Here is a 15,227-nt window from a genome sequence, read left to right on the forward strand (position 1 = left end):
TAAGCATGTTAATAAATTTTGGAAGGACAAAGGAAAATAGATTGCGTTATTCTCATGAAGGGAAAGTTCTATACAGCCAGAAGAGCAAATCGAGCAAATCCATCTACTGGAAGATGAAAACCATTGAGTGCCAGAGACCAAAATTTTCTCAAGAGCTGATGCCTAACATGGCACTCATTCTTGGGAAAGAGTAATTATCGTTCTTGCTGCTTCCAGATTAAAACCAAAATGTAGACTTTGTCTTATGTAATAAACGTACACTAAGAAAAAAATTCAGTAGCTCCGGCCCTAGGCATGCAATTCATGAAATCTTGCTAAAACGATGTAGTCACGCGATGTCCGTTCATGATCAAAAGGCAGATGTTAGTTATGCTGAGCAGCGCTAGGTACTTTGTCTTGTCGCAAGCGTTAATTAAACTTCTAGTTTTCAGGCACAAAACACGGCTGTACATTTAGATGGACTAAGGACAACGGGCAGTTTGCTGTCTTCATCGGGGACGCGGCAGCGGAGCAGCTCCCGAGGAGCAGCGCTCGTGCCCTGTCAGCTACCGGCGGCCTCGAGGGGAAGGGGCTGTCAGCTGCAGGCACGCAGGGTGGCACGGGGCCAAGCCCCGAGGGCCCCAAAGGCCCACAGGAGGCTTCACAGACGATCCTTCCTGTTTTCCGCAGTGGGTTTTTTCCCGCGTGTACTCCCAGCTCCCACCGACGCCCAAACACCTCGGCAAGGGCCAAAGGGCGGAGAGGAGCGGAGGCCGACCCCCACCTCCCCCCCGCGCGGGGGCGCTGCTCGCCGCCGCCGCCGCTCCCTCCTGCTCTCTCCATGGTGCCTCTCTGCCTCCCGCCTTCTCCCTTCGCTTCCGGCGTTGCCATGGGCGGACAACTTCCGCTTCCGGCTTTCTAGTTCCGGGTTCTCCGGTGGAGGTGGCGATGGCGGCGGCCTCCTCCTCGGCGGCGGCCGCGGGCTACCGGGAGGGCCCGGCGGTAGCGGCAGGGCCCGGCTGGAGCGACTCCCAGTTCCGTCGTTACTCTTTCGAGACGCGGCCTATCCCGCGGCTCAGCCACAGTGACCCCCGCGCCGAGGAGCTCATCGAGAACGAGGTGCGGTGGGTAGCGGCGGCCCGGCCTGGCCCGGCCCGGCCCGGGGGATGCGGCGGGGCCGGGGGGCTTGTGCTTCGTGGCGCGGGGGCTGCCAGCCCTGCCCGTCAGGTCGGGCAGAGCAGGGCCCACAGAGCGGCTCGCAGAGTGCGGGGCTCTCCCGCGTCCTGGTGCCTTCCCGGCTGTACTCACCTCCCCGTCCTGGCTCTGTCCCTCTGGGCTACCGCGCCGTGTGCTGCGGGGCGCCCGCCGTGCCCCCTCCCCGTGCGGACTTCGTTGTTGCCGCTGTCCCGTTCCTCTTAGTTGTAGTGGACATTTCTTTTCGGTGCTACAGTGTTGAGTTGTGAAATTTGCGGGAGCCGTTTGCTTTAAGTGCTTTGTTGTCCGGATGGAAGTCGTGGAAATGTTGTGTAAAACCATGGGCACACGCTTGTTATTTTCTAAGTGAGAGTGAGTATAGCTGTGAAGGTTGCCTTGCAGTAGCAGCTCTTGTATTGGTTCTGGAGAAGCTCAATCTCGTTTTGGTAAGGTTGCTATTTCTTTTTTTTAAAGAAAGCCTGCAAGAAGGGAAGTTGTGCATGCACAGCTTGGAAGTACAGCAGCTGTCATTCTTGTTTAGGTTGCTTACTGTTTATAGGTGAGGAGATAGGTGAAGTCCTTTGTCTTCCTTTTGTAGTGGTTCTTTTTTTGGTGTAGAAGAGATGGAGTAATGTCAGTTTTTTGATGGCTGAAGGTTATCAGCAATCCTCTGAGAAGAGAGATGAGTGCTGTCTCTGTTTCTGGATTCAGAGGTATCCTTCTGCCAGCATTTAGTCCCTCATAGCTGAGGTTGGAAGTGACCAGACAGAATCTACTGTGTCTCCTTGCTACGTGGCAGGACCAAGTAGGCCTAAAACTGTTCCCAGGTAATGTTTGTCTAAGCTCACGTGTTAGAGATTAGCTAAGTAGATAGTGGAATCTGTCCCATTGCTACCAGGAGCTTGCTGTAGGAGCAGGCCACCGCTTTCTTAAAACTTCCTATCATGTTTTGGTTTTCTCCCCAGACCAAGGTATCCGATTACTCTAAATGCCTTTTCCAATTCCCCATTTTCAAAGAGAGTTTGTGTGGTTGTAGTAATAAACGTGATCATTCTCAAGTTCAAGAGGTCCTTGAATCAATAAACTTCCTGTTTCTCTCCAGGAGCCGGTTGTGCTGACAGATACGAATCTGGTTTATCCTGCTCTGAAATGGGACCTGGACTACCTCCAGGAAAACATTGGCAATGGGGACTTCTCAGTGTATAGTGCCAGCACACACAAGTTTTTGTACTACGATGAGAAGAAGATGGCCAATTTTAAGAACTTCAAACCCAAGTCGAGCAGGGAAGAGATGAAGTTTGCTGAGTTTGTGGACAGACTCAAAGAAATACAACAAAAAGGGAGTGCTGAGAGGTGAGTAATATGTGGAATTTTCTCCGTTTCTGCAGGTCTAAGTAGGGGGTAAGTTTCTCTTCAGTGAGTGTTGATGATTAAAACCTCTCAAACTTTTTTTTTTATAGCACTGCTTTTTCTGCAGGGCTGCTAGTTGACAGCAGCCTTGTTACCTGATTAAAAAATTCACACCATTAGTTAATCAAACTGTTCACATTGTCTGCAGAGATTTTTTTTTTTTTCTTCTCTGTCCGAGGCAGGGTTTGGATAGAGAAAGCCTTAAGCTTCACTTTCTTTTGGCAGACTATGGTATTGGTAGAGGAGCTTAGTTACCTGATGAAAAGGTAGAGGCTATGGCACTCAGCCTTTTTTACAGAATACCAAGGCAGCTGGTGCTAAGTCTCTTTCAGAAAGATGAGAAAAGGTTGCATATGTGCTGTGTATTTATTGGTGGTTATGGCCTACACCACTAAGAGAGCTGTAAGTTACTGAGAGGGGCTTCATGTTTATATGGAATATAACTGTTAGCAACTGTACTTAAACCCTCAGTTAATTTTATCAGTCAGTAGCCCTCTAAAACAACTTACGGATGCTTAATTGTGTCTTAATTGGAAGCAACTCTGTGTCTGTGTCCACTTGTTACCTGTGCCTTTCTCTTCTTTCTCAGCTTTGGCTGTGCTTTTTCCAAGAGAGAAGGCAGTCCTTGAGCTTAAAAATGCATTTTTCTTCCAGCATTGCAGACAGTAGTCTGTAATACTGTGATTGTTAATACAGATGTTTGATTTCTCTGATCCTCTATGTCTAAATGTAAGCGTGGCTTTAAAGTAACTTGCTATTGAAACATGCTGGGTTTCTTGAGCCCTTTTTTGCCCTCACGCACTTGTAGTAGAATAGGTAACTCTTATCACAGGTGAGTTAGAGTGGTGGCATTTATCTGGGGATTATTCATGAGTGTGTTTGATAGTGGCCAGTCTGTTTACAGTTTCCTCCTCCTGCACTGCAAGGGGGTTGTTCTTGCTCTAAAATTCTCTTTTTCCCTTGTGATTGTTCAAGCAGAACTGAGTTCTGTTCATTTCTGTACCAGGAAATCTTTCAGCAAAGTTTGGGGACTTTTTGAAACTGTTTCCTTCCACAGGTGTTTATGGTGTGTGGCGATAGGACAGAATCTCTAGGAGTTATGTCTCTTTGTTTTGAAATATTTCTGAAGAGATGCAGATATATGTCTTTATGTTCATGACAAAGCTTAATGCTTGATTTCTTCTTGTCTCTGGGAACATACAGGCTATATCTGCAGCAAACCCTGAATGACACAGTTGGAAGGAAGATTGTGGTGGATTTCCTTGGCTTCAACTGGAACTGGATTAACAAGCAGCAAGGGAAACGTGGCTGGGGTCAACTGACTTCTAACTTGCTTCTTATTGGCATGGAAGGTAAGCAGTTTCCTCTGACTGCAGGAGAAGGGGGGAAGATTTGGTCAGCAGTTCTGTATTTCGGTTCCAGAAGGTCTTTCAAATTAAGTGTTCCTTCAGAGCAGGCAGTTTAAAGTTTTGGGTTGCGAGAGGACTGTTGTCACAACTTAACTTGGGTTATAGAGAGGAAACAACCAAAGGAATAGCCTGTATTTCCCCAGGGACGTACTGTGAATGCCTGGATGTAATCTGCTCATGGAAAGGCTCTGTGTGATGCTGGTAGGGCTGTGTTTTCAGTAATTGCTAATCATATTCTGAGACCTGTTTATTGTTTGAATGCTTCAGATGCTGTAGATTTAAAATGAGCAGAGTCTGCAGATTTAAAATGCAAAAGGGTTTGCAAGTTGAGCAAAGTTAGTCTTCTTGGCTTTTCTTAGCATGTCCAATGTCTGCCCAGGAGGAAATGTTGATTAGTCTGTGAACCTTTTGTTCTTATTTGAGCTGGTACACTGTGGGGAGGAATTCTCTTTCAATTAGGAGCTGAATTTCTTCTTGGGAGGTTAGAGGGCACTGGAGAACTTGAAGATGGATAAATCCTAAAAATATCTGGATAGAGTGGAATTCCAAAGTCATGTGGAGACTGACTCATAGGCAAGTGCCTTAGAAGACAGAGATACTACTACACTGTTGACAAGGAGAGCATTCTAGTAGAAAGTAATCTCAATAACTGGGCAAGGAACGTACACAGTTTTGTGAAGTGGGATGGCCTATAATCAGTGCGGCTGTAACATCCAATTATAATTACTTGGCAATTCATGGCTGTTCAGTTCTGACAAATGTTTTTTCCCCTTTGCAACAAGTCATACTCAACTTACAGTAGTTTGTCTTTGCCACTTGTTTTACTATCTGAGAGAAGAGAACTTCACATAAAAGCACTGCACCAACGCTTCCCTACAGGTCATAATATGGTCACTAAAATCCTGTTATGCACAAGAACCAAGGAATTGTCTTGAACAAATGTGTGCTAAGAAAAGGAGTGTCTTTACAGGAGCATGTGATTGTATGGTCTCTTTAATGAAGTTATGGGGTTAACTGTTATCTTAATTCTCTTTAGTGAAAATACATATAAAGAGCAAACTAAAAGAGTAATACCTGAACTGGCAAGCAGCCTGAAAAATGTAGCTGTGAGGGGTACAAAATGCCCCACTGTATTTAAAGATTTGATTAAATGTAAGATCTGGTGGTGACAGTCAAGCTTCAGAACTGTTAATCAGATTGAGGAGGTGCTATTGGGAGCCCCAATGACAAAGAGATTTCTTTACCTGTTTTCTTGCAAAACTACTAGGACGTTTTTCAAAATCAGACTGTTAGACTCCTTTTCTCTTAGACTAATAATTTTTGGAAGTCCGTACCACAACTTGTCATCTAAACAGTGTTTTATGAAAAAACTGCCTGTCAACATTCACCATCTGCTGTTCACGGAAACAAGCTGGAAATCCTAATCCTGTAGAGCGTAAGTTGCTGAATATGGATTTAGAATGGAAATTAAGTGGAGTAGCAACTGCTTAATAAAGGCTGACTGATATAGTGATCAGTTTGTAATGTTCCTGTGGTCATTTTCCTTGTTTAGTTTTCTGAATATGTGAGCGTGTATTTACTGTCTTTAGCAAGGAGTACAACTTGCTTCCATCTTTCATACCTGTACGTGAGTGTCTTATCGTCTTTTCTCTCTGTGCAGGGAATGTGACACCAGCTCATTATGATGAGCAGCAGAACTTCTTCGCTCAGATTAAGGGTTACAAGAGATGTATCCTGTTCCCTCCTGATCAGTTTGAATGCCTCTACCCTTATCCTGTGCACCATCCGTGTGACAGACAGAGCCAGGTGAGAGTAGCAGATCTATTCTCTGCTCCGTGCCAAAAAAGGGCATTTGTGAAGATGCTAGGTGGGAGGAAGCTGCACTGGAATTAAAGCTGCATGCTACTTGCTGAGCTTTTGCAAAACCTGTGTTCAGATCTGTTAACTGGTGAATACATTGAGAATAGATGGAAGGACTGGTGGTGTTGCTGTTTGTGGCTGGTCCTGACTTGCAAGTGCTAGGGCTATAAACATCTCCTTACTGATAGCACAGCTGGGCTGCAGTTGCTACCTTCTCTGTTCTGTTTCATTGAATACTTGGTCAAACACAGATTTGCTCAGAGACAAATTGCAGGACTCCTGTCTAAGTTGGTGGTACTTTGGGGGTACTGCAGGACCTCGCAGTGGAGTTAAGACATGAATGGGAACGTAAAAGCCATATAGGGGAGATCAGGACGATTTGATACTGAGAGCCAGTAATGAGGACTGTCATTGCAGGAAGTTCTTCTGAGTTTCTTAATGTTTTCTTCTGTTAGGTGGACTTTGACAATCCTGACTATGAGAAGTTTCCGAACTTCCGGAGCGTGGTTGGCTATGAGACGGTGGTGGGTCCAGGGGATGTGCTATACATACCTATGTACTGGTAAGAAGGATGGCAGGACTACACAGTGACCAGCAAACAGAGGTTTAAAAGGTCTTCTGCTTAAAGTGTCGAGTTGGCTCTTAAGAGAATTTTGTTTTGACTTCTCCAGCAAGTGTGATATTTTCTGAGATAACTTGGGCCAATCTGCTTCTACTTCGTATCTGTTGGATGGGAGTGGTAATTCTCCCTGACACTACGTTATTGTGTGAGTACTCCACTAATATGTGCAAGAAAAGGATCCTTATTTAAATAAGGAGAGCTTTCCAGAAGTTATGAGGTCTTGATGATGGAGGTATAGGGCAAGGCTTGCCTAGCGCTGTCTGAATTCATCCATCCAAGGTATTTCACTATAAGCTACAGCAATAGCTTCTTTTCTTTTTTGTGTGGTTTCCATGCAGGTGGCACCACATTGAGTCTCTCCTGAATGGGGGAATTACCATCACTGTGAACTTCTGGTACAAGGTGAGTACAAGCACCTTGCTGTGGAGCTTGGATAGCTCTATTCCAGAGGATTTTTTCAGGTAGAGATATATTGGCACGTGTTGTCAATATGAGAACTTCATTGCACCAAATCCTTTGCTTTAAAGCTGAAAGCTACTTTCTCCCTTTTGAGTGGTGTGTGAAGAACTGGGTGGCTGGGAGAAGGTGGATAATCTGCCAATTCAGGAAGCATGCAATGAGCTATTTTTGATATTTCAGGGTGCCCCAACCCCAAAGAGAATTGAATATCCATTAAAGGCTCATCAGAAAGTGGCGATAATGAGGAACATTGAGAAGATGTTGGGAGAAGCCTTAGGAAACCCACAAGAGGTACAAAAAAGAACCATATAGTCACTGCTGTTGAAATCGTTATGGCTTAATGCAAAATTCGAGATGCCAACTATTTGGCTCTGCAGGTGTCACAGTGAGGGTAGGAGAAAGCAGGGTTGCTCTGTTGCTGTGAATGGTTCTTCCTGCTGTCTTCAGAAGGTCCTTTGGCTACAAAAAGGCAAGCTCTTTAAATTATAATTCTGGAGAGGACCACTACAAACAATGGATTAATTGTTCTTGTATGTGGGGGAAGGTGTACTTCGGCTTTGAGCGCTGCCAGGAAAGTGTTGCTCCCAAACTTTCCTTAGCCTTCTGTGCAGCAACGATACCGAGTATTTGCCAAAAAAATGAAACTGTTTTACCTGTGGAATCCAAATCTCTTAAATAAGAGAAATCTCTTCTATTAAGTCATGTGCTTCCCCCTTAACGCACATCTCTGTCATCTCTGAATTCTTTGCAATTTTAGACAACTGGTATTTCAAAAAACAGATTGAGGTACTAAGAGTATGCTTTTGAAGATCTCTTGCTGATCTGAAAGTGGAAATACTGGATATGAATAAAAATGTTTTCATGGTCTGTAACCCTTACCACTGTGCAGGAACTCCTCTTTAGCACACTCATGTGAGATCATGCCTCTCCCTGAGATTATCTTACTGCCATAGCATGCTGAACTTTCCTCAGTGATCAGGCAGTGCTGAGAAATGGGAGTGGTCCTGACTGAAAAAAAAACCTTAGCAAAATCGTCAGTCCTAGCCTTCCTTCCAAGTGACCCCAAGGACCAGAGAGGATTCAATGAGTTTTGAGGATTCAACAAAAATGTTCCTTCTCTGCCCTGCAAAAAGCAACCCCTGATGACTATTGGCTCCTTTTAATAGCATCTACTGAGAAATCACAAATCTAGGGTGGGAAGTGAAAAAGTTTCAAATACCATGGATGCAATGTTTTGGTGACAGGTAAAGTTGGGTGTCGACAGAGAACCCTGCAATTTTGGTAGGCTATTTGAGGATGTGCTTAAGGGTGCCCCAGTGTTTTATCTAGAAAATACTTTGAAACTGATTCGGTGTACCTTAGGCTCAGTTTGTGCGCTGAAATCCTCTGCCCTGGGTGGCTCAGCTCATACGGTGTTGTGATGCGGAGGGAGCAGGCTCTGCAGCCGCCATTTCTGTGTAACTGTCCCAGCTAACGATCTGTTTTTGCTTTGAACAGGTGGGTCCCTTGTTGAATATGATGATTAAGGGACGGTATGACTAATGCCTGGCTGCCCGGGTGACTGATGTTGGAGCTGCTTTGTTCACAAGCAATGGAAGATACTGAGCGCTAGTATTGCACGCAGCACTTAATAGACTGATGGGTTTCCTGGCCCATCCCTGCCCCACTACAATAAACGGGGCTACTGGAACTGCAAAACCGTTAGTACCCCATTCATCCTCCACTCTCATCTAACCGAACCTCCCAAGAAAGAGTCTGCACTTATTGGAAGCTGGATTCATGCTCACTAACTTGTTTTTTCTCCCTCTGCCCTGTTTGCCACAACAAGGAGCATGGCTTCTGGCACTGGGATGTGTTGCTTCAGGATTTTCAGGCATTTGAAGACGAGCTTGGAGGAGAACCAGGAGTGATCTTGTTTCCTCAGCCTCATGGGGTTTGGGCCTCCTGGCTGAGTTTGTGTTGGTGCCTCCAGTGGATATAAGATGGAAAGTGATAGGTCTCACAGTCCTCTCTTGTTAGAGGACCTGTCCATGCTCAACTCTGGCACATTTTTTGTATAACGGAAACGAACATGTGAGATGGCCTGTGTGTGATGAGCAACTGGACAAATGATTCAATTTCTTCAACGTAAGACATCTATGCTTTGGACTTAGTACAGGGTAGAGATCAGAGTGAATTCATCTAGTGTGTGAGCGCCAAATCCTATGCTCTCCAAATAACATCTGTGTTGTAGGAGTCTAGATAAACCTCCTTTCTGACAGCTTTCTCTGGGGAGTGAAGGCTTCTCTCCTGCTCTTCTGAAGCTGCAGTGTGGTTAAAAGGGGATGTAGCGTTATGAAGGGAGATGCATAAATGCCAGGGCACTCTCCAAGTCTTGGATGATTAAGCCACGTTTTTAAAAATTCCCCAGGGGTGCCAAGCTAGACTGTCAAAACACAGTGTCAGACAGGTACAGAGCATCCCTTCTCCCCACCAGGGGTGCTGTCCTCAGACTAACACAGGAAAGTGCCCTTTTTACTGAAACTGCAAGAACTCAAGTGTGTGTGGCTGCGCACAGGTGCGCATGTTTGTGTGATGTTGTGTGGCTCCTGTCCATCAGTTAAATCCATGCCAGTGTGTGGTTCCCTTCCTTGTACAGTCATGTGAAAGAGGTCAGGGCTTTCTGTTTAAATGTGGTTAAGTTTATCTTGATCCTTTTTGTGTTCTGGGACTTGACATGGCCGGCTGGGAAGTGACAAGACCAGGGCACAGGAACCAGACAAGTCTCTGTTTAAGAGTCCTCAGCAAACACCCTGAAAAATCATTTTGCTTTCCTCTTCCTCCTCTTCCATGCAAAAGCCTTAGGCTCATGTGGAGGCTGGCTTTTTATTCCCTGAGGTGTGCTGCACTGCTGTCCCTGGTTTGGGGGGTGGTGCAAAGGTCTTGTATATTTGATGCGGTTGTAGTGGGTCCCAAGAGCTAGAGGTGGGAGGAGCTGTTTCATAGCCCATATATCTCATCCCAGAGAATAATGGGGAATTTGTTCTGTTGAGACTTCCCAGTGTTTTCCCTGTTGTTCTTCAGGGCTTGTTCTGACACGGGATTCTGATAAAAGTGGTGAGAACGTGCCGCTCAAGAAGCGCTCCATCTTTGGCCTCGGGTCCGATCTTTTGCTGGGACAGTTTATGCACCACTTGCAGTGAGCTTGTCTTGCACAAAGGTGAAAGGTTTCTCAAACAGAAGGTCCCAGGGGCTAGTTTTCTGGCTGCTTTACAGGTCAGAACAAATGAAGTGTAATTGGCAGCTGCAGGGTCCTTGTTTAAGAAATACGTCTGTGTCACTGAGTAGTCTGACTGCCATGTTACTTCTTGCAGACTCTCCAGAGCTGTGGTTAGATCCAGACAAAGGTCACTCAGCTGGATACTTATCAGTGCTCAGCCTTTGGGCAGGTGGGGAAGAAGGCTAGGCTGCTGACTCTGGCCAAAAGCAAGGCCTTCCCAGGAATCCTGGGCACATGCCCTTGGTTGAAAGATGCTCACATGAAATCCCATCTCTGTGCTATTTATTCAGCACGTGGTAGTCTCCAGTACTACTTGTTAGACACCATCAACTCTTGAAGCTCAGGGTGGGAGTTCATATCCCATGTGGAGAGAGTATGGTACTTAAAGAACTTTAGGATCCTTTTTTTTTCTTTATTTGCCAAAGGTCTAACTTCTAAAGTGTCTGAACAGGTTTTGCTGCACTTGACTTCGTGAAAGCTCATTTACAATGCACTGATGGACTGACTCCCCCCCCTTCCCTTTTCACCTTGTGCTTTCAATGCCCCTTGCCATGGTATTGGGAAGCTGTGTGTGTTCTCTGCTAGGGGTGTGTGTGCAGGGGGTGGGGTGTGACAAACACACGGTACCTTCTGAAGTGTAGTTCTTAAATACAACCAATGTTGAACAACAGAACTGTGTGGCTTTTATTTTGTGAGTGGCTGTATAGGAGAGCTGTATAAGGAGATGTGCGTATGAAGCTACCTTTCAGTCTTTCTAATAACTCCACTTGCGTTCTTCACTGGTGAAAGCTGCTGGTCTCCAGAACTGCCTTCAAAACAGCAATACCAACTGCATTATTGTGTGTCTTCACAACTTCCCTATGCTACTTCCGTAAGCCTGACAGGAAAGCTGGGAATAAGATGGTATCCTTGAACCCTGTCAACCACAAGTGTTGGTGGGGAGGGAACAAATTCCCCTCCCTGTGGACCTGAATGGTATCACCATGCTCTGGTCACTGACAGGATGATGGAGCAAACTACACTATCAGGTCTAATGAGTTCTATCAGTTGCTTATCCTTTGGGATATCTTGTCCTCCATTTGGTCCTTTATCTGATTTGTACTTTGGTCAAGGAGATTTTGGGGGGACACTTCCTCTGTGTACCTCTGCTGTATGTTAGCAGCCGTGGGTGGTGGAGTCCTCTCTACCTAATGAAGACACAGGTTATCTTATAGGAATATTAACTCTACAGCAATCTTGGCATCTAACCATCAGTGAAATGTTGGCTAAGTCTGAACAGATTTCTAATGTGTAGTAAAATGGGGGAGAGTTGAATAGAGATTAGGGATGTTGGGGCTGCTGGGGGGAGAGACAGACAGCTGTCTGAGCCTGGGATGCCACAACTGGCATTCTTTCCTCACGCCCTTGGGGGACGGCGAATGTGGAGGGAGTAGGAAAGACAAGTGGATAAAGTCTATGACCATGGGTGTTCACCCTTCTCTGCTGTGCCTGCTGGGATCATCATCTCTGAACACACACTTGCTTGTGTTCCACTGAACTTAGTGGTCTGTTACGTCTGATCCTATAGTCTTTCTGTTGTGCACATGCCTCTGGGGTAACATGCACGCCTGGCACCAAAAAGCTCAGAAATGTCTCAGGTTGTGCAGAGAAGGAGAGAAAACTGAGGGATAAGAACTGTGTGATTTGAAAACCAGACCAGACTCCAAGATTTTTCACTTTTAGTCTTTTTCTTGTTTGCTTTTACTACCTTGGGTCCTATGATACCTTTCTTGTCTTTTGTTTCCCCCATTTCCCTGTTCCTTGAAAAGTGGAATTTTTCTGAGGAGAAGTGACCTTTCTCTTAATCCTTGTAGATCATGGCTGCAGGATCTTTCCCATGGAAAGAGACAAGCATGGGTTTTTAGACTGATGCACTGTTTTACCCCCTTGGTGATCAGGGTCAGGCTCAGCTCAGTGATCACCCAGGGAATTTGGAGTGATAAAGCAGGTCCAAGGTGAAGCCAGCGGGTCAGGATCAGGGCCAGGGTTGAGGAGGTATGAGACATAGCTGCAGTGCAGGGACAATCTCACATAGGTGGGGGTGAAGGGGGAGACCCTCAGCATCACGGCAGCTCTTGAGGGAAAGAGGGGCAGGCCTGGGGCAAGACTGCTGCTTATTTTCTTTGCAACAGCTCTTATCAATGAGCAAGCTGACCTTTAACACAGCCAAGTGCTCTTCAAAGCCCTAGAATGGGGATGGTGCACTCAGGGTCTTGACAATCTCTTGGCAGGCCTCTGTGTTGATGCATGGTCAACCCGTGCTGCTGTCCCAGCCCTGGAAGCAGAGCAGCAACTGCAACAGGGGATACTGCCTTTGCACATGTGGTTTTTTTTCCAAAGCGCTTTTCTCTAAGCCTCCCTTCTGCCACGTGTGTGTGAGGAGCTTCCTTGCACTCTGGTTTGTGGTCTTCACCTTCCATCCCTGTTTCGGAGACAGCACCTCTCCCATCAATGTCCTGGGAAGTCCTGAAGTCACCATCTTCCCTGGGCATTTTTCTGCATTGGTGCTGTCTAGAAGGAAAGGGAAAGAGATGCTGTTACTGTGACAAGCACATGCAAAGTAAGTTCTAATTACTGCCTCACAAAGTCAAATATTTGTTGCAAGCAGAGGACTAATTGTGGGGGGAGGGAGCGGAAGTCGAGGCTCTCGGAGTGTAAGTGGAACAGATGCCCGGACGCCTTGGGGAAACGCAGCTTTCCTCTACAAATCAGAGCTTTAAATTACAAGGCTTTTACCAACGAGAACAGTTGTGGGAAGTCGTCTGCTCTCATTTGCGTAATGGCTTCTGTCACTGGTGATTAGACACAGGATGAAGGAAAAGAAATTTGACAATTAGGAATGAGCGATCATTAATCAGAATCTTTGTTAGAAGGAAGGAAGGGGGGAGAATATCCCGCAAACAATGGAGGCAGCCACTAGAGCCACAGTGAAGTCCATGGGATGCCTGACTCTGAGTGCTACTGTTGCTCTACAGAGCCCCCTCTGCCTAGGTACGGAGCAGCAGCATGGGTCTTGGCTGGGTTGGAAAGCTTGTGGAGGAAGGCAGCTAGGCAAAAGCCTTCCTGTGCTGTTCAGTGATTCTCAGCTATCTGCTTAGTAAGAGAGAGAGCATATCTTGGAGCCCTCTCCTTGCCCCATCAGCACCTTGTGCTTCCTTCTCAGTGCCTGGCTGCAAACTGCCAGCAAAACCCACAGAAACAGCTTCTTAAATTTTTGCGGTCTCCTTTCCCCACACCTTGCATGCAGCCTTGCAGTTTCTGGTGCAGAGGAGAGCAGGCGTGGGTCTTGACTGGCATGCAAAAAGATTAGGACAAGCGGCGTGACAGCAGTTCCAGGCTCTCTTCCTGATAATGTCATTTCCTACAAGAGCAAGGATGAATCTGATGGGCTGCATGACAGGTAAAGAAAAGAAGGCAGTTGGGACTTCTCTGTGTCTGTCGGTTGCTGGCTTAGCTCATCATCCAGCCATGCACAATCCATGCAGTATATGCATTTGTTTGGGTTTTGTGGGTTTTGATCAAATTATCATTCCATATGAAGTCTATGTTACCTGTTTTTCCTACAGCTGTCATTCAAAGTCTTGTCAGGTTAAACATTTTGGTATAGTTTACATGAAGAGGCACTGCCTCTGATTAGATCAACAGCTATAACTTGTGAGGGGGGATGACAGGCCATTTGTGGGGCATATAATGTTGGGTGGTTCATCTCAAGACTTAAGCTTACTGGATTAATTGATTTCGGTGACAATTCCTGTCTTTGCAAGGCTGGGTCATTCACTTGAGGCGGAGGTCTCCGTCAGGGTGATTATTCTTTCTGTGACTGGAAATCAAAGCAGATACCTCCAAAGGGGAGAGCTGAAGCCATGTTGCCTCGTTCCCAGCTGGCTCTGAGCTCAGACAAATGATAACAGCTTGGATTTTCAGCCTCTTCCCATGGCTAGTGTTGTTCACCACAGGAACTCGAAAGATAAAACAGCGGATCTCAGGACAGGATGTAACGGGGCTTTTCATCCAGTGCTCATCATGAGAGAAGCTGGGAGAATCATTGGTCACATTGCTCGGGGTGGGGAGATGCGTCAGGTAGTGACTTTCATCCCCTCTTAAACATGTGAGGGGAGGGCTGCTTCTCATTCGCAGCAACATTTTAAACGTGTTCACATTTGGAGGAGGGCACTTCATGTTTTTGTGGATGGTAAGGCAGCTTTTGATGTTGTGGGGTTGCTGTTGGAATTCACCTCACAAACTTGCAGTAAACCCCAAGAAAACCCAGACTTTGACACGGCAGGGTATTGCCCTTGCTGTAGGAAATGTCACTGCACTCAGAATTTCAGTTGTGTTTTTTTCCTGAATAGTCAGGATTCACCATTGAATGCCTTGACAGGGAGGACCTTTGGATGTGACTTGAAACCCCTTGGGAAGCCAGGAAAGGGTGAGAGTGTATGCTATCCTATGTGTAGGTAATCTGTGTTACAAGATCTGCTGCGTGCTCTGTGCTCCCTAAGCTGCTTAAGCACCGCTGGCCTCATGCAGTGAGCTGTGTGAAGGCTCTAGCTGAGCTGAAAGCAGCTAAAGGGGTGAGGTCAAATCATTTGCTTCTACAAAAGGACAGTCCCTGTGCCCACAGAGAGGGCAGGGCACATGGGGTTATAACAGCGTCCAAGGGGGTAGTTTCTGTGGGAGCGCTTAGTACCATGGGCGACGGACTGATTCTTCACCAAGTTCCTCTGCCAGGACCTCTGACAGTCTCTCAGAAGCTGCTCCTATCCATCTGTGTTTCACTGGGGTAAAACGCTTCTGGCAGCAAAGAATTACTGGTGCTGGTGGGTATTTAGGTCAGATGCCAGCCACTGCAGGCTGTGGAGCTGGAGGGTATGGGGTGGTAAGACCTCGCTTGGCATTTGAGGTAATAAGCTTCTGCTCTGTCAACTCATGTGAACTGCAGAGATTTGTAGAGCTGAGGAGTCACAGGGCCATGTTACTTGGGCTGTCAGGTCTG

The 15,227-nt window shown here is 46.4% G+C and overlaps 1 protein-coding gene across 1 annotated transcript; it reads left to right on the forward strand.

Moving 5' to 3' along the window:
- The first annotated feature begins 912 nt into the window (after positions 1-912).
- HIF1AN (hypoxia inducible factor 1 subunit alpha inhibitor) lies at positions 913-10,865 on the forward strand. The gene is made up of 8 exons (XM_050899311.1): positions 913-1,098; positions 2,276-2,526; positions 3,787-3,935; positions 5,653-5,798; positions 6,308-6,414; positions 6,813-6,876; positions 7,114-7,224; positions 8,431-10,865. The coding sequence occupies exons 1-8, from the start codon at positions 928-930 to the stop codon at positions 8,473-8,475; spliced, it is 1,044 nt and encodes a 347-aa protein (XP_050755268.1). The 5' UTR covers positions 913-927; the 3' UTR covers positions 8,476-10,865.
- The last annotated feature ends 4,362 nt before the right edge of the window (positions 10,866-15,227 follow it).

The sequence above is a fragment of the Gymnogyps californianus genome, chromosome 6 (genome assembly GCF_018139145.2).
Source record: "Gymnogyps californianus isolate 813 chromosome 6, ASM1813914v2, whole genome shotgun sequence".
Classification (NCBI taxonomy): domain Eukaryota; kingdom Metazoa; phylum Chordata; class Aves; order Accipitriformes; family Cathartidae; genus Gymnogyps; species Gymnogyps californianus.

What these genes read in the sequence shown, in the direction of transcription:
- HIF1AN (XM_050899311.1), top strand. Translation starts at nt 928, where the DNA reads ATGGCGGCGGCCTCCTCCTCGGCGGCGGCCGCGGGCTACCGGGAGGGC. An exon ending in CGTGTGACAGACAGAGCCAG is followed by an intron (nt 5,799 to 6,307) that starts GTGAGAGTAGCA and finishes TTCTTCTGTTAG; the next exon opens with GTGGACTTTGACAATCCTGA. An exon ending in CTGTGAACTTCTGGTACAAG is followed by an intron (nt 6,877 to 7,113) that starts GTGAGTACAAGC and finishes TTGATATTTCAG; the next exon opens with GGTGCCCCAACCCCAAAGAG.